Here is a 22,556-nt window from a genome sequence, read left to right on the forward strand (position 1 = left end):
TGAGTGCATTCTTTATTTCGTAAACAGACATTGATGTTAGTGGCAGCCTTTGCCTTTAGGGCCTGTGTTTGGAGTAGAGCAGCTTTTTATTGAAGCCACTGGGGAGTAAGTCAGTCCACTAATAATTCATTGACATACAATCTGCCCACATTAGAAACAGTGGCATTAGTGAGGGAGATACAGGTAAGTCATGGTGCCATGGTAACTGCCTTAGGCCGAGCGAGCCTTAGTCGGACCTCCTGCTTGGAAAGTGGGGCGTGTGTGTGTGTGGGGAGGAGGAGGGGTGGTGGGGGGGAGGGTTTATTGGCAGGTTCACTGAAGTGCCAGAAAGCCCAGAGCTACACAATTGAAACATGCACAAGTCATACCAACCACTGAAACCTGCAACGAACAAGTACCTGCAGAAGAAATGGGACCAGACCAGATATGAGGAGCATAGGAATAAGGTATGAGATAAATGTGTCTGTTTGTGCCTGTGTATTTATACGTGCACACATATATATGTCTGTAGATAAGTACACAAGTGAATACATGTGCATATTTATTATTTATTTAATTCATTAAAGCATATTGTCACATGCCTGATCATCAGGCATTTTATTTTCCTCCTGGATGATCAATCAGAAGCATTACTTACACACACCAAATTAATGAAGTAAATCAACAACGGATTACATAATTAACTTACATAACAACCTAACATTAACTTAACATCACCTCCAGCTGAGTACGGCCAGGCCCATTGTGGACACTAAAGGCATTAGAACACCTGCACATGTTCAGCTGAAACTCAAGAAACTCCAGGTCAGTGGACACACACACTGGTTACAATGGTGTAATGATGGGGCAGTGAGTCAGATGCAGGTGCAGGCGAAACGTTTTAGTAAAACATCAACACCGAGAACATGACACTAACACAAGGCAGTACATCAAGACACAAGGACAACACCAACTGGTTAGTGAACCTGGGAGAGTGACATATGTATAAAGGGGAGGAATTGATGAAGGTAATGGCGTCCAGTTGTGAATCATAATGATTCACAGGTGCGCGTAATGATGAGTGCCAGGTGTGCGTAATGATGAACCCCCATGTCGGGTGGTTATTACTCTGGCAACGTCGTACGCCAGAGATGGAGCAGACGTGACAAATGGCCTGATGATGTTACCTTACATTAGTGGTTGAAAATATATATATATATTTGTTTATAAAATAAATAGACCTGGAAAAACAAAATAAACATACACTGAGTATACCAAACATTAGGAAAACCTTCATAATATTGAGTTGCAAACTCCGCCTATTGCCCTCAGGACAGACTCAATTCATCGGAGCATGCAGCATGGAGCATGTCGAAAGCGTTCCACAGGGATGCTGGCCCATGTTTACTCCAATGCTTCCCACTGTTGTGTCAAGTTGGCTGGATGTCCTTTAGGTGGTGGACCATTCTTGATACACAAGGGAAACTGTGCAGCGTTGCAGTTCTTGAAACAAACCAGTGCGCCTGTAACCTACTACTATACCCCGTTCAAAGGCAGTTACATCTTTTGTCTCGCCCATTCACCCTCTGAAAGGCACACACACAATCCAAATCTGACTTGTCTCAAGGCTTAAAAACCCTTCTCTAACCAGTCTCCTCCCCTTCATCTACACTGATTGAAGTGGATATAACAAGTGACATCAATAAGAGATCATAGCTTTCTCCTGCATTCTATGTCATGGAAAGAGCAATGTTTTGTATACTCAGTGTGCTATCACACCATTATTGTTACTATAGGTTAAAAGTACTGCAGTAGGACATTTAGTTTCATTGCAGACTCTATATGAAAGACATACAGTAGATAAAGTGAAATCATGTATACAGACAAACAGATATTTTTACCTAGCATAGCCATACAAATGGCCATAGACAAGGGTATAAAATAATTGTAAAACTGCTACTGTATCCTTACATCTACAATGTGTATGTGTCTCACATAGGCATTCAATATCTGAAACATTAGAATGTATGCCTATATCAGTCATATAAATGTCTACTGATAGCACAGTCATTACCAACAAAGGTTCGAATGTCAAGATATAGTGAAATATAACCTGTCACCTGAAGTGGCATATAACTGGTTAAATGTCAATAGCTGACATTTTTTAAATGAGATATGTCTGCCATTACGTCTATTTTTATTGATCAGTTACAAGATGAGAGGCTGGTCACCATCGAGAGAGACAACCGTATCCTGTCCTCCAAGCTGTCTGACATCGTACGGTCCAAAGGTCTTGTCGACCACAGGAACCATTATCCCGAGAGAAGGTAAGGGCTACTCACGTTTCACGTTTAAGTCACCGTTAAAAACCTCTCAGCACTGTGTCACGGCAATACTCTCCATAGGAAATGTAATACTCTTGTGTTTTGCAGTGATATTATATAACGTTCAGTCCATTATTCATAAGATCAATAAGTATTTGATGACTAACTGTGGACATTCTTTGTCAAAAGAAAACATGGTGGAATATTAAATGATTTTTAAGGCTTGTCCATCCATCAAATCCTCTTTGTAGATAATGCCTCACGGAATGGTGTACTGCTACTCAGTTCTGCATTTATTATTCGATTGTTTATTGGATTGGGAAAGTTGTAATTACAATACGCATATAATAAACTGTCAAATCAAATCGTTATTTGTCACATGCACCAAATACAACAGATCAAATCAAATCCAAGTTTATTTGTCACGTGCGCCGAATACAACAGGTGTAGACCTTACAGTGAAATGCTTACTTTATAGGCTCTAATCAATAATGATTTAAGAAGGTAAGAAAAAATATATAAATAAGTGTTAGGTAAAAACTAGAAAATAAAAAGTAACAAATAATTAAACAGCAGCAGTAAAATAACAAGCAAGGCTATATACAGGGGGTACAGGTACAGAGTCAATGTGCAGGGGCACCGGTTAGTTGAGGTAATTGTCACGGTTTTCGTCATCTGAAGAAAAGGAATCGACCAAAGCACAGCGTGGTAAGTGTTCAGGCTTTTTATTGAAACTGAACACTACAACAAAAATAACAAAGAGAATAACTGAAACAGTCCTGTAAGGTGCAAAACACTAAACAGAAAATAACTACACACAAAAACCATGTGGGAAAAGCTACCTAAGTATGGTTCCCAATCAGAGACAACGATAGACAGCTGTCCCTGATTGAGAACCATACCCGGCCAAAACAAAGAAATACAAAAACAGAAAAAAGAACATAGAATGCCCACCCCAAATCACACCCTGACCAAACCAAAATAGAGACATAAAAAGGTCTAAGGTCAGGGCGTGACAGTAATTGTACATGTAGGTCGAGTTAAAGTGACTATGCATAGATTATAAACAGAGACAAGTAGCAACGTAAAAGAGGGGCTGTGTAGCCCTTTGATTAGCTGTTCAGGAGTCTCATGGCTTGGGGGTAGAAGCTGTTAAGAAGCCTTTTGGAGCTCGACTTGGCGCTCCGGTACCACTTGTCGTGTGGTAGCAGAGAGAACAGTCTATGACTAGGGTGGCTGGAGTCTTTGAACATTTTTAGGGCCTGGATGGCAGGAAGCTTGGCCCCAGTGATGTACTGGGCCATACGCACTACCCTCTGTAGTGCCTTATGGTTGGAGGCCGAGCAGTTGCCATACCAGGCAGTGATGCTCTCGATGGTGCAGCTGTAGAACCTTTTGAGGAACTGAGGAACCATACCAAATCTTTTCAGTCTCCTGAGTGTGAGCTTTGTCGTGCCTTCACATCTTCGTGTGTTTGGAACATGATAGTTTGTTGGTGATGTGGACACCAAGGAACTTGATAAACGTAAACTGCACCTTTAGGCCTACTTTACACTGATTTACTGCACCAGTCCCTAGATGGGATTTACAGATATTTTAAGGGCTTTTAAGATTCAAGAGTGAAGTTAAAAGAGCAAAGAGAGATTTGTTTAAGTACATTGGTTACTGTAGCTTCATTCACCTCAGTCTCTCTAAAAACACACAGCCTATTAGCTATACAATTAGTCGCTACACATTAAGTCCCATTAACTCAGCACAAGGACACAGGGACAAACAACTATAATTTAATGCACAGAGGGATCTGTTAGCAGAAAAAGTATTTTATTAACAAAAGGCAGAGGTAGAGCCACAGGTTCAAATGTGGTGAGGCAAGATTTGTCTTTTCTGGATCCTGGAGTTTTCCCTGTTGGACTAGTCTTGTAGGATTATGGCACCCCCACTTTCAAAATTCTTGAAATGTTCCTCATTGACTGACCATGTCTTAAAGTAATGATTTACTGTCGTTTCTCGTTGCCTCCTCAATTTCACGGCGGACAGTCTAACCACTGAGTTGGTTAAAGGTAGACTCAACTATATGACATAGATGCACAAAGTAAACAGTATAGTGGTTTAATTTCCACAACAACTAAGAGTGCTGATGCTCAAGGCTAAACTTCTCCTCTGTTTTGGTCCTGCTGCTACCACTCTGTCACAGTGTGAAATGAACCCATGCACATGCGCAGATACGCTGTGTGACTGTGTGTGAGCGAAGTCTTACATCTCACTTATCACAATATCTGCGATGCTGCTCATGGTCACGCTATTCGAGACTACCTTTAAAAGTGTTATTATGCCATATACAAAACACTATATGGGAAAGAGTGTCAAGGACTAGTGCACTACTATCTGTGCCACGAAGGCCCAGACCCTTTGGCTAAAGTCATAGTACCTTGGATGATGGTACAGTAGGTTACACTGAGCATACATAGTGATGTGTGGATGACAGAACTAAACATTCTGGGTCTCTCTCTCTCTCGGTGCTGTAGTCTGAACTCTGAGAAGAGGAGGGATGAGCTGCTGCAGGTGACTAATCAGAACCAGGCCATCTACCAGCGAATCACGGCCCGTGAATCTGACTACCGTCGCCAGCTCTGGTTGGACGACTGGGAGAGGGTGGTGCGCAGACGTGATGACATCGCTCGTTACCCTCGTGCTGTCGCCAACAAACAGGTGCGATCAATTTGATACAAGTCCATTATAGGAACATTGTTTTCCTCTCTGAGATAGGCGAGAAACCGGAAGCAGAATTTTCATGCATTAATTGATTCAGGCAAAACTGATTTGACCTGAATTTTTTGTAAAACTGAGGTGTGTTCAGTTCGCACTGAGGTGCATTCAGTTTCCCCCAAACTTACTTGAACAGACTTTGAGCTACGTTTGATCCTGTTTGGTGGGTGTGGCGATGTGCGGCTTAAAGCCATGAATCATGTTTTAAAGGGTAGTGGCCATGCTGACAGCGTTCCCCAACCCACAACCCAACCCCTCCCCATTTTTCAACTGGAAGTTCAGTACAGATAAAATCAAATGTATTTATAAAGCACTTTTTACAAAGTGCTTCTACAGAAACCCAACCAAAAAACTCCAAATTGCAAGCAATGCAGATGTGTTCACGTTTAAGGTAAGACCCAGGTGTAGACAGTTTAGAAATAACAGACATTTATTATTCGAACAGGGGCAGGCAAAAGGACAGGTCAAGAGTAGGCAGAGGTCAGTAATTCAGAAAGGTGGGGCAAATATCCAGGATGACAGGCAGGCTCAGGGTCAGGAATGGTCAAAACTGGGAAACAAGAAAACAGGAACTATAGCAAAGACAGGAGCAAGGGAAAAATCAACTAACAAAACGAACTGGCAACAGACAAACAGAGAACGCAGGTATAAATACACAGGGGATACTGTGGAAGATGGGCGACACCTGGAGGGGGGTGGAGACACTCACAAAGACAGGTGAAACAGAACTGGGTGTGACAGATGTAGAAGTCCTCTTCAGGCTGTGCAGGGTGAACATTATAAGAGTACATAAAGGCCAGATTGTTCTTCAATATGTTCAAATCTTCATAGATGACCAGCAGGGTAAAATAATAATCACAGTGGTTGTAGAGGGTGCAACAGGTCAGTACCTCAGGAATAAATGTCAGTTGGCTTTGCATAGCCAATTATTCAGAGGTTGAGACAGCAGGTGCGGTAGAGAGAGAGAGGGAGGGAGAGACAGTCGAAAACAAGGTAGCACATCCGGTGAACAGGTTAGTGTTCCGTAGCCGCAGGCAGAACAATTGAAACTGGAGCAGCAGCACAACTAGGGAGAGGGAGAGAGGGAGAACTCTTCAGAATGCCCATGGCCAAGAAGAATGTGTGCTCAAACATGAATTAGTTCCTTGTGCTGTTGGACTACTAAATGTAAGTGAATTGTATCGGTATAATGTACTACCTATCTAGTGCAGTTGGGACAATGATCATTTGTGAGTGAATGTATGTGTCTATGTTGTTAGTGTATGCAACATGATGGACTGACTGGTTTAAATGTGTATGATGTGAGAATGTATGTGATTCTATTAATGGAAGGTGATGACAAAGAAAATGTCCATCCTGGATGGACAATATATTCTATTCTATTCTAAATTAGAGGGAGCATACATAACCTTTTCACATGTGAGTTCCAAATATCTCTAACGGTCGCCCCCCGAGTGAGTTGTTTTATGCACGTGATGTCAGAATGCACTCACTGTTCCAAAATGTGATTGTTACGCAACAGGACAGTTAACACACGCTGCCTGATAATTATCTATAGGCTATGTTTCAACTTGTCAATTTCAAAAGATTTTCTAACTTGTATTTTCTAACATCAGCTTGAATTGAGGTGTGTTCCGCCTCCTCATTAATTCACATAGAGCTAGCCGATTTCAGCGTTGCCGGTCATTTATGTTTGAGGCTTTACTGAGCTTGATAAACTTCTCTCTTCGGTCATTTATGTTTGAGGCTTTACTGAGCTTGATAAATTTCTCTCTTCGAGGAGAGCCCACTGCACTTCACTCATGTTTGCGCAGATCAAGTATGCATATATTTGCACAGTCTTGCAAGAATTGGAACATTTTCTTGCTGGCGCTCGCTTTGCCTTCCTTGTTGTTTTCCTTACAAATAATAACTTTGGACATGTGTGCCCTACTTTGATAGCAAGTCCCTTATTTTCTCTATATCGTGTTGTCGTTTCTACAGTACTGTAGGCACATACGGTATTTAGTATGAATGCATGGAGCATAATGTATTTACAGTTTTATTCATGTTATCATGTACTTGTGACAAATAATGCATTCTGATTATTTGCATCTATTGTAATGGACACCTAGGATGTGTGTAAAATACTTTTTTGAAGGTTAGACTGATGATAATGAGCTAAGCTATTAGCCGGCTCTGTGTGGCGCCATGTTTGTTGACATTATACAATGCATTCTGGGTGTCAAGTCTGTCAACCGAAGATGTTGTAATGAGGTGAAGGAATGGTTCATCACTCGTCTTTTGTGTGAACATCTTGAAGTGAATGAAGGGAAGTGGATGATTATAGAAGACACACCCACTTCAACATGCATACTGTAAATAGACCAAACTCATCGTGTCTCCTCTTATTATTTTTGGTTGATGCGGAAAAAAATAAACATTCCGGCGCGCACAAACTACCCATCGTCAGATTACTTTCAATTTCTAGAAAGTGTTTTACTTAATTATTTCGATCAACGGTGAGCTCACCTGAGCTCATTGCTGTTAGCTAATTCATATTGTGGTTTCTGTCAGCTGAGAGTCATAGAAATATGACCGCTTGTGTTATGTCAATCTTGCCTCAGTTGGCGCTAGAACAAATGTAGCCTACATTTTCCGGTTTGGATGATTGTGTTATGGCTGTAGCTACTTCTGTGAATGTCTGAACATTGCATCCAAAAATAAGCTGCTCACCTTCTGGACATAACTTGTAAGGACTGTGTTTGTGCAAAATGTTTCTGTGAAAAAACAAGTGTGGCCAGCTCAAAGGCTGATTGTTGGGTCAATCGAAAATGGATGTTCTAAATAAGCGTTATAATCACACCTTTTGATTGTACGCAACAGCGACCACTATTGAGCAATCACACCCGTTTGTTGGTATGTGTAAAATGGTTAAATTCACACGGGACACAAGTGACACAACCCTCCTAGGGTCAGTATGGAAGAGTACTAGTAAGCCAGGGACTCAGCAGGGACTCAGCAATAGGGTCAAAGGGAGGGAATCCCAGTGGAGAGAGGGAAGCCGGCCAGGCAGAGACAGCAATGGCGGTTCATCACGCCAGTGCCTTGTCTTTCACCTTTGCACCCCTGGGCCAGACTACACTCAATCATAGGACCTACTGAAGAGGTGAGTCTTCAGTAAAGCCTCAACCCTTTCACACGTAACATCTCATGGGTATGATTGTTCTACAGTGGTCCCTGAAGCGTACGATCACACCCATGTGTTTAGAGCGATTATTTAGAAAGCTTATTTAGGCCAGTTTCGAATGACGCAATCAGCATTTGAGCTGGCCACACTTTTTTCAGAAACTATTTACACTATTTCAGCTGTCGCCCAGGGTCAGCCCACAGGCACCCGGCCTGCCACAACGAGTCGCCAGAGCCCGATGAGCCAAGTAAACGACGCTGGGCCAATTGTGCCCCGTCCTATGGGACTCCCGGCCATGGCTGGTTGTGACACAGCCCGGGAATGAATCCAGGTCTGTAGCAGTGGAGGCTCCTCAGAGGAGGAAGGGGACGACCATCCTCCTCAGCGAACTTCATAAAAATAACTATTTTAAAACATTTAAAAAGTTATCCTTTTTAGATAAAACTATACTAAATATATTCACATTTCACCAAATAATTGATTAAACACACTGTTTTGCAATGAAGGTCTACAGAAGCCTCAACAGCACTCTATAAGGTGTAGCCGGAGAACAGCTAGCTTCAGTCCTCCTCTTTTACATTGACTTCAATACAAAACCTAGGAGGCTCTTGGTTGTCAACCCCTTCCATAGACTTACACAGTAATTATGACAACTTCCGGAGGACGTCCTCCAACCTATCAGAGCTTTTGCAGCATGAACAGATATGTTGTCCACCCAATTAAAGGATCAGAGAATGAATTTAGTATTGAACACATAATCTACAGCTAGCTAGCACTGCAGTGCATAAAATGTGGTGAGTAATTGACTTAAATAGAGAGAAAGACAATAACTGAACAATTGTCAACAAATTAATTTATTCAGAAATGAAGGAGAAACAAGAGAGAGAGAGTTACACTTAATTATTTAGCAAATGCAGCTGGCTAGTTTAGCCTACTCAAACACCCGGCTCAAACAAAGGGATGCTATGTTAGCTAGATGGCTATGACCATCCAACACAACACGGGAACTCTTCCAAGTCAAGGTAAGCTTTTGGTTGAATTAATTTATTGCCATTGCGCCGGTGTAACTGCTTACTGACTAAACACTGTAACGTTACTGCATGATTGATGCAGGCATTAGTTCTATTAGCTATGTTGACTAGGACGTTACTTTAGCAAGTATGGGGACAACGATGTAGGCTGTGTGTAGTGGTTATGACATGGTTTGACTTGGAAAGTTTATTTTGCCCATGAAGGCCTGATTCACACAGTCTCCTCTTGTCACGCCCTGATCTGTTTCACCGCTCTTTGTGATTGTCTCCACACACCTCCAGGTGTCACCTGTTTTCCTCATTAGTCCCTGGGTACTTTGTTCCTGTGTTCCCTGCTTGTCTGTTGCCAGTTCATCTTGTTTGTCAAGTCAACCAGTGTGTTTTTCCCCGTTCGCCTGCTTTTCCTTCACTCTGTTTTGCTAGTGCTCTCAGTTGTGACCCTTGCCTGTCTGGACCCGCCTGCCTAACCTTGAGCCTGCATGCCACTCTGTACCTCCTGGACTCTGACCTGGTTTTGATCTTTTGCCTGTCCACGGCCATTCTCTTGCCTACCCCTTGGATTATAAAAAATATCAGAGACTCAAACCATCTGCCTCCTGTGTCTGCATCTGGGTCTCGCCTTGTGCCCTTATACCTCCTGTGTCTGCATCTGGGTCTCGCCTTGTGCCCTTATACCTCTGAACAGTTTATGTTGAGATGTATTTATTTATTTATTTTTTACCTTTATTTAACCAGGCAAGTCAGTTAAGAACAAACTCTTATTTTCAATGACGGCCTAGGAACAGTGGGTTAACTGCCTGTTCAGGGGCAGAACGACAGATATAGGGAATAGGTTATTTATATGTTAGTCTTTGAGAAATATATATTTGTCCATCCATTCAATATCAACTACTCTGTCAAACTATTGAGAACCACTTGTTTTATTGTCAGCTCGAGGGTTTGAACTTGCAACCTTCCGGTTACGAGTCCAATGCTCTAACCACTAGGCTACCCTGCCGCCCCGTGTGTGCATTTATTTGGGCTGAAATCAGAGGTGCAGTTAACTAACTTTTCCTCTGCAGCACAAGTAACTCTGGGTCTTCCTTTCCTGTGGCAGTCCTTATATGAGAGCCAGTTTCATCATAGAGCTTGATGGATTTTGCGACTGCACTTGAAGAAACTTTCGAAGTTCTTGACATTTTCAGAATTTCTGACCTTCATGTCTTATAGTAATTGTGGACTGTTTCTCTTTGCTTATTTGAGCTGTTCTTGCCATAATATAGACTTGGTCTTTTACCAAATAGGAGTCGTATACAGAAAATAGCCCTACCTTGTCACAACACAACAGATTGGCTCAAATGCATTAAGGAAATAAATGCCAAAATGTTCTTTTAACAAGGCACCCCTGTTAATTGAAATGCATTCCAGGTGTCTACCTCATAAATCTAGTTGAGAGAATGCCAAGAGTGTGCAAAGCTGTCATCAAGGCAACGGGTGTCTACTTTGAAGAATCTCAAATATAAAATATATTTGGATTTGTTTAACACTTTTTTGGTTGCTACATGATTCCATATGTGTTATTTCATAGTTGTAAAAATAAAGAAAAAACCCTTGAATGAGTAAGTGTGTCCAAATGTTGGACTGATACTGTATCAATCGCAATGATTAATTGCTATGTAGTTTGCACCTTTGCATTTGGACCTGTCAATCAAACACGGTGGGCAGGGCTTTGGTAACATGAGGCGTAAGAGGTTGCCTGGGCTCTCTAGCTATGCTCAGACAGAAATACCGGTTCATTTCTTAAAGTACAGTATTTCTGGATAGGAGAGGAGGAGGTGAAGCTGTACTATATACTGAATAATCTTTGCTATGCTTGTTAGAACAGCCGGTGAGTAAGGAGTTTGAGGGAGGAGACACAGGGAGACAGATCAGGCATTGTGCTTGCTGAAAGCTACTAGCAATGATGGCTAGTATATGTAGCTAGCTAGGTTAGATACATTAGCAAGCTGGCTATGGTGAGAGGCAAGTCGACTCATTTTAAGAGATGGGTAGATGGACATAACCTACAAAAAATGATTCTGGTATAACAAATAATATAAATACACTGAACAAAAATATAAGCTCCACGTGCAACAATTTAAAAAAAAAATCTGACTTACAGTTCATATAAGGAAATCAGTCCGTTGAAATAAATTCATTAGGCCCTAATCTATGGATTTTACATGACTAGGAATACCTTTTTAAAAAAAAGGTAGGGGCGTGGATACAGTTGAAACCGGGATTCATCCATGAAGAGCACACGTGACAATGACCATCGAAGGTGAGCATTTGCCTACTGAAGTTGGTTACGACTCTGAACTGCAGTCAGGTCTAGACCCTGATGAGGACAACAAGCACGCAGATGAGCTTCCCTGCGACTGTTTCTGACCGTTTGTGCAGAATTTCTTCTGTTGTACAAACCAACAGTTTCATCAGCTGTCCGGGTGGCTGGTCTCAGACGATCCTGCATGTGGAGGTCCTGGGCTGGCGTGGTTACATGTGGTCTGTGGTTGTGAGCCTGTTGGACTTACTGCCAAATTCTCTAGATAATCAGCAACAAAAAAGGTTTCAACAACTGCTTGAAGTCCTGAGCCAACCTGGATACCAACAAGATCCTGAAGGAAATCGACGAGTACCAGTAGCTTTATGCTATGGAGGAACAACATACTCCATTGAGGATAGATCCAGCAAAAGAACTCCAACTGACCAAAAAAATAAGAGATAAATCTACAGACACAGACAATTAACTTACCATTGAAGTAGAGGCTAGTGCTGTTGCTGGAATCCATGCAACACTTGAGAAGTTGTGTGAGGAGGTAGCAGGGATGAGGGGAAACTTGGAGTTTAGTCACAGCGAAATTTTCGCACTCCTAGGAGATAAATCACTCACAGCCAAAGTAAAAACCCTTGAATCCAATATGGATTGTCTACTCGGGGAAAACAGGAGGATGACAGATTCGCTACCAGACATACAAACCCAAAGCATGCGTGATTTCATTTAATTTTTCTTGGATTTTGACAAATGCAAAGGGCGCAGTGAGAGAGTTCATGCAGTCCACCTTGAAAGTTCCTCTAGAGACTGTAAACAAGGTGGTTTCCCAACGAGTGCATAGGCTTGGAGCTCAGAGAGACAAGACCAAGGGTCCCCAACCTATCATCCCAAAATAGGGGAAGGGAACATAAAGGGCCAAAATTCAGTCTCACTACCAATTTCCCCGGGAGATAAACGGACGTTGCAAGAGACTCTATCCTGTACAGAAGCAACCGAGGGAGAGGGGTAAGCGTTGTGGACAAACTCTTTATAGAAGGACAGTTTTTTTTCCGAGACAGCTCCATAACACCATGGTTATACTAAATTCTACAGGGACACCAGGTTACGGAAAAAAACATGGGGATTGTAAAATATCTGAACAGTCTGAAGTTGATACACGCACACACACACACTCAAATACACACTTGCTTACACACACGGACACACACACGGCCGCACACACACATACACACTTGATCGCTCTCCTCTCTCTCTCCCCCTCTATTGTCTAGACCTTGTTATAATTCAATATGTTTCTTGTTTGTCCATCTTTTGTATGTCTTTGTCTACACAGTATATGTTTACAACAAGTAATGGGAAGATATCAGAACCCATTGTATATATGATTCTAGAATAACTTATAAATGCTTCATGAGCTTAGTTCAACTATCACCCTCTGAGAACCCAAAATATAAGCTTGTTTTACTCCAATGTTTGTAAACATTGTAAACGTAAACAAACACTGTATAGCCTCATTACATGGTTAAAACAATAATTGCATCCACAGTTCTGTCTATTATTCTGAGAGTGGTCACATTTCTCCAGGCCCATCCCTCAGCATTTTACCAAAACAGAGGCTGGCCGACCGTTTTGTTATTGTTTCATCTGTGGATTTGCCCTTTCACACAGCTGCATATTATCAAGATATCAAAGTGTCACCAACATAAGGTAAGCAATAGGCCTATAGCAAATGCACCATATGGCTTTCCTTTTTCACACTTAAATAGCACTTTTCAGCAGTGCTCAAATCATGCCATTCCATGAACACAGCATTTGTTTTTCAACTCGAATCAATGAGCCCAACCAGTCCTCCATGACAACAAAATCATAAACAACCGAGTTGGGCTGGCTAATAAGTCCTTAGTTTTGGGGTCATGCTCAGGTAAAACAATTTGGCTAATCTGTACTTCCATATTTCCAAATTCTATTCTTGAAGACCAAGGTGTATAACATTTATTGGAATGACTGGAATTCTGATAGACCTCGGGTTTAAATGTTAAGATATAATTTAATCGTATTATTATATGTAGTTGAAAGCGATGAGTTAGAAGAAGCCTACATAACCAACCCATAAAGTAAAATGTAACATCCATACTGTATATGGCCAGCTATGTAAACATTGATTTATCCTGCAATAGATGTTGTTCAATTGGTAACATGCATTTTTGTCTTCTTCTTAAGGGGAAAGTAATCTAAAAGTAACAGAATGTAATCAGATTACGTTACTGAGTTTTGGTAATACAAAAGTTATGTTACTGATTACAATTTTGGACAGATTACTAGTAACTAACGGATTACATTTAGAAAGTAACCTACCCAACCCTGACTGTTGACAGGAAACACTCTACATCTTTAGATGAAGTTGCGTGGAAAAAGGAATGGGGGGGTGAAATAATTATCTGTCATGGAAAAAGGATCTCAAAATGTGTAATTAACAAAAATGTCGATCCGAATGTGCAAACAGTCAGGAATGATCCGCAAGGAAGTTGGACCCTTTTAAATATGAAAGTGGATGAAAAACAGATTTGACTCATTAATCTATATGGTCCGAATCAAGATGATGCACACTTTTTTGAAAATATTTATTACAAATCTATTAAACTTACAGGCAACAACTGATCAAATCATTATGGTGGGAGACTACAACACAGTACTAAGTACCTCAATAGACCGTAAAGGAAATCATTTTACAAACTATCATCCTCGTGCCCTTAAGATCACAAATATTATGGACACTTTAGAAATAGTGGATATTTGGAGACTAAAAAACCCTGACCTAGTGAGACATAGATGGAGGAGACTTAATCCATCCAGTTGTCTTTACTACTTTCTTGTCTCTTTCTATCTAGCATCAAAGGTTAAACAAATATTGATAGGAGACAGAATGAGATCGGACATTCATCTAATTGACCTTCACAAAACTCTTACAGAATGTCCACTTGGACAGAGATATTGGAAATGTAATCAAAGTCTACTGGAAGACAATTTGTTTTTAACTAAGACAAAATAATTAATAACTTAATTTTCCCAGAACATTATAGGTTCAGCAAACCCCTTATTGTTTGGGATACCTTTAAATGTACCTTCAGGAGGTCATTCAATGCAATATTCATCAGTAAAGAAAAAACATTTTTTGTCTAAAGAGACAAAGACTACCAAGGGAAATAGAGGAACTAACAGTACAGGTAGATACCAGCAAAACACTACTACAGAGGTACAAAACAAGTTAGAGAAAAAAAAGACCTGGAGGAATTTAATCAAAAACAATCAAATGTTATGTATTACAAAAATAAAGCAAACTGGATGGAACAAATTCTTCTTGAATCTTCAATAAAGGAACGCTACCAAAATAATTTGCAGAAACTCATTACTATAGACGAAGTCATTGATGATTCTCCATATTATATTTTAAAAGAGGAAGCTAAATATTTTAAGCAGATGTTTTATTTTCTGTCTCCTTAACCCCTGAATGAAGATTAGTGTAAGGAATTATTTCCAAATATGATTATGTATATATTTTTTACAATTCAACAGGAAGGGCAAATTACAGAGGAATAACTTTTTGAGGCTATTAAATCCTTTCAGTCTGGAAAAACCCCACGGCTTGATGGCATACCGGTAGCCTTTTTTGATATATAGCTTGTTTTAACTACTCCTATATACATGGTAGTCTGTCAGGTACTCAGCAGGAAGGTCTGAATTCACTACTTTTAAAGCAATACACAGATGGAAAATACAAAGATCCATCTACAAATCTGGAGGCTTCTTACACGTAGTGCATAGCACTCAAAAGGTTATACCAGGTATTGTTCATCCTGATCAGACAAGTTTTTTACTTGGGCGATACATTGGAGATAATATACGACAACTACTAGAAATAATAGAACACGAAACATCTATGAAGCCAGGCCTGGTATTCATAGTGGATTTTGAAAAGTCCTTTGATTAAGTAAGACTGGATTTTATATATAAATGCCTGGATTTTTTCCATTTTGGTGAGTCTCTTATTCAATGGGTAGAAGTAAATGTATAGCATCCCCAGGTGTAAAATAGTAAATAGCGGATACTTCTCAGAGAGTTTTGAACTGTCAAGAAGAATTAGACAAGGGTGTCCGCTGTCACCATAAATATTTTTTACGGCCATCAAAATGCTAGCTATTAAAATCAGATCAAATAACAATATTAGCGGATTAGAAACGCAAGGCTTGAAAACAATGTTGTCCGTTTATGCCGATGACTCAAGTTTTATGTTAAGTCCACAAGCTAGAGCCCTGCAATGTGTCATTGAACATCTAGATAACTTTTCTGGCCTCTCTGGGCTAAAACCTAATTACTATGAAGTGTACCATATTATGTATTTGATCTTTAAAAGACAACTTTTACATTACCCTGCAGTTTACCTAAAAAATGGCCTGACAGGGAAGTAGACATACTTGGTATTCATATCACAAAAATAAAAACAGTAAATGAATGCTCCACAATGAAATCAATAGAAAACAAGTAGAAATAGACAAGATCCGGCAAACATGGAAAGGCAAATACCTGTCTATTTAAGGAAATATTACACTGATTAACTCCTTAGTCATATCTCAGTTTACTCACAAACTTATAGCGCTGCCTACTCCTGATGATTCATTTTTCAAAACATATGAGCAAAAAATATTTCACTTCATCTGGAATGGTAAACCAGACAAGATAAAGCATGCCTATGTATATAATGAATATGAACTGGGGGGGCTGACATTATTAAATATAAAAGCAATAAACGTCTCTCTAAAAGCTTCACTTATTCAAAAGTTTTATTTGAACCCTAAATGGTAGATTACTAAGAAAAGCTTATCACTTGTTTAAAAATGGCTTTTTTGCCTGTGTGCAGATTGCCATTTTTCATTTTTGATTAATGAAACCTTGTTCAAAGTATCTCTCTTTTTCAAACAAGCAATGCAGAGCTGGTTACAATTTCAATTTCACAAAAGATAGAACAACTATTACAACAAATTGACCTGTATTTATGGAAAAGGAGTTTGAGAAGGGTATTCTGTTTTTAAGTACATTGGAATGGTAGAGTTATGTATTTCATGGAGCTTTCAGAATTGTATGGGAAGGTCTGCTCAATCCATTCAGACCCCTTGACTTTTTCCACATTTGGTTACATTAGAACCTTATTCTACATTGTAGAATATTAGTGAAGACATCAAAACTATTAAATGTGGAATAATAACTATGAAATATGGAATCATGTAGCAATCATGTAGCAACCAAAAGTGTTAAACAAATCAAAATCAACTTTTATATTCTTCAAAGTAGCCACCCGTTGCCTTGATGAGAGCTTTGCACACTCTTGGCAATGTAGAAAATACCAAAAAAATAAAATAAACCTTAAATGAGTGTGTGTGTGTGTCTAAACTTTTCACTGGTACTGTATATATTTTGACATAGTGACTGGTCATTAGTCTTTACAAAAACTTGTCATGGCACCATCACGGTATCCCCACAAGAGATGGGAAGCCCACCTGCCTGCTCTGTCCCTTCAGTACTCTTGACACAATATTTTCTTGAGCAGTAAAGCTGTTCCTTGACTGAATATTGTTCAAGCTGCAAGCCACAGTAAGTAAGAGGGTGGCTTTGCACGAGCCTTTGCTTGTGCAAGCCACAACGGTTCATAGGAGCAAGAGCCTATCTCCTGTTTCTGTAGTGTGATTCAGCACGTACACCCCCTGGATAAGACAGGGATCAAAATGTCCAACCTTCAAATCTCAGTAAGGACACTAACAACAAGGGCACATAGATGGTTATGCAAGCCATAGGTATAACTATATTGCATATTAAGTTGTTCCATGTCGACTGGAAAATGAGAGGCATGTACAATTAACCATGACAATGTATTTTATTAGATAGAGACATTGTCCTACAGGTAATAGTTATTCTTAGAATCTTAGAATCACTGGTGTTCAACAAACATATTACTATTTACACAAAGTCAACATACTGTATGATTGGCAGAGCAATAACATTTCTGTATTGTTTTTTTGCAGAACATCTTATTGAACCTGTGACTAGTGGTAGTTGTAATTTTGACTGAACACTTCAGGCAGTTCAGAGAGATTGGATAAGCCTGCCCTCATATTCTTCATCAGTAAAATTAGAAATATTAGTAGTATCAGTGGGGATGATATTCCGTGTTGGTTTCTATCAGCTATATACGGAGACAGGAGTACAAATTATGCAAAAACGTTAGCATGGATGGAAACCTAACACACAGATGATCAATGTTCAACTCATGAAAAGTGCACTAGTCACAATTCAATTCACATATCCTACTGTTTTTATTGTTCACAATAACTGTATGCTCCAGTTTAGTGCATGCCATAACCAATCAATTATTCACTCAATTTATCCAAGTGTGGTCTTATTGAGTTCAATTAGGTGTTGTAGCACAGGTAGGGATGACAAGGTTCACACTGTTAGGCAAGAAAAAGGAACACTGAACTAAACTAACCAATTGTACAAATCCATTGCTCTTCAATCCATGAAAGGGAGTAGCTGAGTGCAGACCCTTGGAAGAAGGGGAGGGTATTCAAGGCATCTTTCAGCCATTTTGGTGCCCCTCCAGCCAGCCCTTGCTTTCTATGGGAGAGCATCCTTACCTATCTACTGGTGGGCAGCTTGGTCAGTGGCATCTGGAAAGACAGAAGGGGGCAGTGTCTGCTGGAAGAGCTGCTGGGGTTGTGACATCATAGTTTCCTGAGAGCTGGAACACAAAATAGATAAGTTGAAAGGAACACTGTAAGGTCTGGGGCAAAAGAACTAACATAGAAAAGTATTTTCTTTCAAAAAACTTGGTAGCCTTCAAATCAGACAAAATGTGTTCCACAATGTCTTGTTGTGACAGTAGCTAGTTAGCTAGACTAGAAAGTGGGCTAGCTAGTGAGTGTTAGACAGTAACCAAAGATTTTTTATAACTAACCCAAGATAGACCAGAGCCTGTCGTTTCCATGTGAGAATATGAATAATAGTGGACAGAACAAGCAAGGAGGTGGGCAGAGCCAAGCATAGAGATGCTATTGGTGGGTTCTAGCATTTATTTGCATATTTCCGTTAGGGAATGCCTACTCTGTGTGTATGCGGTCGTGAAGTAACTCAATTCGCCCTTGCACTCCTAAACCACACCATTTTTAGAAACTTTGTCAGAGGGTGAAGTCTACAAAACGTGTTTGTTAGAGAATCTAGTTTGGAAAAAGAAAACTGTACTTGAGATCAAATGTTTCATAAAAAAATTAGCAGAATGTCGGCCAAAATCCATCTTGATCCATCTCCTCCCGCTGCAGGAGGAGATGCACACACTGGCTGTTGTTCTTCTTCTGTGGGGTTTGACACTGACCGTTGTTGCCGGCACAGCCTAAAAACACACCTCATCAATAGAGCTACGACTGAAAGTGACTATTGCCAGAGTCCGTGCTATCCAGTATCCCTGCCCCATTGAAGTTAAAAATGTTTAGGTAAGGGTTATGATTAAGGTAAGGGATAAGGTTAGGGTTTAGGGTAGGGACGTCCTAAGGATCCTGGATAGCACTGACCCTGTTCCCAGCAAGCACAGACAACCTTTTCCACCTCACGTTACCAAAGACCCGCCCACTGTGTTTGATTGACAGGTCTAACACACATTGAAAATGAAAACTCAAAGGAGCAATGAAGAAAAGAAATAGAAAAATTATGCAACTCAATTTTAGGGAAGGTGTTCCTAACGTTTGGTACACTCATCAGTGGCGGCTGCTGAGGGGAGGACGGCTCATAATAATGTCTAGAACGGAGCAAATGGGAATGCATCAAACAGATGAAAACCATGTGTTTGATATATTTGATAGCATTCCACTCCAGCCATTACCACATGCCGGTCCTCCCCAATTAAGGTGCCACCAACCTGCTGTGATACTCAGTGTACATGTGGTCAAATACTTATAGAGCATATGTTGGCTGTATTTCTTTGTGTGTCAGTGGAGGTCAGTGCATGTAGGAAGGGGAGAATGGACCTCCCTTTTACAAGAATACAAAGGATATATATATAAAAGAAACTCAAGGTGAATAGTACTGGGGCGGCATGTAGCCTAGTGGTTTGAGCGTTGGACTAGTAACCAACCAAAAGATTACAAGGTCAAATCCCCGAGCTGACAAGGTAAAAATCTGTCGTTCTGCCCCTGAACAAGGAAGTTAACCCACTGTTCCTAAGCTGTCCTTGAAAATAAGAATTTGTTCTTACCTGACTTGCCTGGTAAAGCAGCACTATGCAGAGACCTTTTTACACACTCCAATTAATTTACAATCATTTCAGGTGGCAGTCTGGAACACTTTTTGGAATCTAAAATGTGCTTGCTAGCTACCTGGGAGATGAAAGCCCTGCAGTTTCAAATCTAATTTTATTAGTCACACCCGCCGAACAACAGGGAAATGCTTTCTTACGAGCCCCTAACCGACAGTGCAGTTTCAAAAAAATACGGATAAGAATAAGAGATAAAAGTAACAAGTAATTAAAGAGGAGCAGTAAAAAAAAAAACAATATATACAGGGGGGTGCGCCGGTACTGAGTCAATGTCCGGGGGCACCGGTTAGTTGAGGTAGTATGTACAGAGTTAATTAAAGTGACTATGCATAGATGACAGAGAGTGGCAGTGGTGTGGAGAGGGGAGGGGGGAGCAATTTGACTAGATGTTCAGGAGTGTTATGGCTTGGGGGTAGAAGCTGTTTAGAAGCCTTTGGAATGTCTAATAATGATTGGTAGCAAAGAACTAGCCAGGTCCCATTCTGTACGTGCTGTAGCAAACTATTGACATGCCATGCAATGTTTGGCATGACAATGAAGGAACACAGAGAGGTTGACTTTAAGTACAAACAGACTAGACCATCAGGCTAACTAAGAAGTGACGCGCATACCTTTGTTCTCGTGTCCCCCTTACTTCTTCTGTAAGTAGAAATCCAAGCGGAAGGTGAAGTTTGCGGGCAGTGACTCGGGACAAAGTGAGAAGTCTTCTGAAAGCAACAGCTACAGTGACACCAACACTGACCAGGAGGTGGAGGAGGAGGTGGAGAAGAAAACAAAGATACTCTAAATAAATTATGAAGTGGAAAAAAAAACTTTTGAAATAAGCATTACTTTTAGTTTTATTCAAAAGTCTGTGATGTTGTATTCTTTCATGCCATCAATTCTTGTTTTAATAAAGAGGTGCTATGGCAGAAATGTTTTGTGTCAGTGTGCTAGTGGGTGGTGTAGTGCTAAGTTGCCCCTAGATGCTCATCTTGGGTAAGTTTAGCATTCTCCTCATGGGCACTAATGGTTAAGGTTAGGATTGGGGGAGCAGGAGGATCTGTACCTGAGGGAAACTTCACTCCGGAGTGCTCGTGGGTGGTATTCACCTACCTTAACATTGCACTTCTCTTCCACTAGATGGCAGCGAATGCATGAGTATTGATGAGGGGGCAATTTGTATTTCCTTAAGCAGGGCTCTGTTAATTATACAGGGGAGTAGAGAAAGAGAAGAGACAACATATATTACCTATCTGAAGACAAATTACTCTTCTTGCCAGGAGAGGAAACATCCAGATCCGAAGAGGGGGTAACAAACGAGGGGGCATCTCACCCCATTTGGCTCCCTCTAGTTACTTATTAATCCTAGAATTTCAACAAGGTCACTGAGGTTTGTACCATATTTAACAGAATGACCCAGGACCAAAACTCATTGATTAGAATCAGGGTTCTCTCTATCAATGTTTTCCTTTTTAAGAGCTTTCTCAAGTCTAGGTCCAAGATTTAAACCCAGTGTTATTTGGAAGATAACATTTTTTGCACATCTGCCTTGTTTTGTTCCTTGTTAAATTTTTTGTCATTAAAAATAAGTATTTTTGGAACAGTAACATTCTCACACTAAATATAAAAGTATTTGTTTGTGAGGGAAGCATTGGAATATGCCTTGACCTTAAATGTTTTAGGGCCAATGGGTTTCCTCTAGTTGTTTAATATTTTTTCCACAGTGAGTTCAATTCAGTCGAAGTGCGCCTTGCTCACAAGGCCAAGTGCTGCGTTCCTCATCTGGGCGAATGGCCAATGTTTGAACCAGCTTCTCCAGTCTGTGTCCCCGGGATGACACGATTACCTCGCCCAGCAGCTGCCAGGGGTTCACCGCTCTCCTGTCCAACACACATGGCGGACCAGTCTCCCGGTTTGTGGATTCTTATATTTCTCTATACACACACAGGGCTGGCTGCACGCGGACGGACGGACAGACTGCATCATCTTCACGACAATAATAATGGGCTTCATAAAGAGGCCAGTGCGCCGACAATACTTCTTGGGCCAAAATGTCTGCTTCCGTTGTCGTATTGTTTAGTGTGCTTTCCCTTTCTACTCTTAAGGGTTCCTCCCAAGGCTCTGCCATCTGGCCCATTCATGCTCTCTTTCACTAACAATAAGATATTAATAACCAACACATCTGTGTGATGTCAGCCTCCGAGAGTAGATGGGTCCGACGGCCAAGACTTATCACTTTTGCTTTCCTTTCTAAATTTACAGTCACTCCTCTGGGGGCCTCGTATAGAGTGTGTGTTTGTGTGCTCCCTATGTTCACAAGCGATAAGCCACTGTGTTGAATAATTCCTATGTTGCCTCTATTCAAAAGAACAGTTTCAATTGGAATTTGTCAAGTTCAAGGGACTGTTATTTTTACTTTACAAACCAAAGGATAGAATTACAGGGGATATTTCTCCACTTGTTTTTAGGGCTGATTCTGTACACTAGGAAGCCCAACTAACCTGTACTGGGCTGGATCGGTTACACATCCACCATAGTTGCAGGAACTCTAAAGGACAATGTGGAAAGAAAAGTTCAGAGCCAGTAGTTTGGTTTGGGTTGGTTTATAGTGTCAAAAGGGAAGGCTACAACTACAACCCATTCCGTGAGTTGGCTGGTG

At 40.7% G+C, this 22,556-nt stretch overlaps 1 protein-coding gene across 1 annotated transcript; it reads left to right on the forward strand.

The window, feature by feature from the left end:
• Nucleotides 1–321: 321 nt before the first annotated feature.
• si:ch211-284k5.2 (sperm axonemal maintenance protein CFAP97D1) lies at nt 322–20,830 on the forward strand. Its single transcript, XM_064928982.1, has 5 exons — nt 322–446; nt 724–804; nt 2,188–2,306; nt 4,829–5,012; nt 20,565–20,830. The coding sequence occupies exons 1-5, from the start codon at nt 354–356 to the stop codon at nt 20,700–20,702; spliced, it is 615 nt and encodes a 204-aa protein (XP_064785054.1). The 5' UTR covers nt 322–353; the 3' UTR covers nt 20,703–20,830.
• The last annotated feature ends 1,726 nt before the right edge of the window (nt 20,831–22,556 follow it).

Source organism: Oncorhynchus masou, chromosome 22, assembly GCF_036934945.1.
Source record: "Oncorhynchus masou masou isolate Uvic2021 chromosome 22, UVic_Omas_1.1, whole genome shotgun sequence".
Taxonomy (NCBI): domain Eukaryota; kingdom Metazoa; phylum Chordata; class Actinopteri; order Salmoniformes; family Salmonidae; genus Oncorhynchus; species Oncorhynchus masou.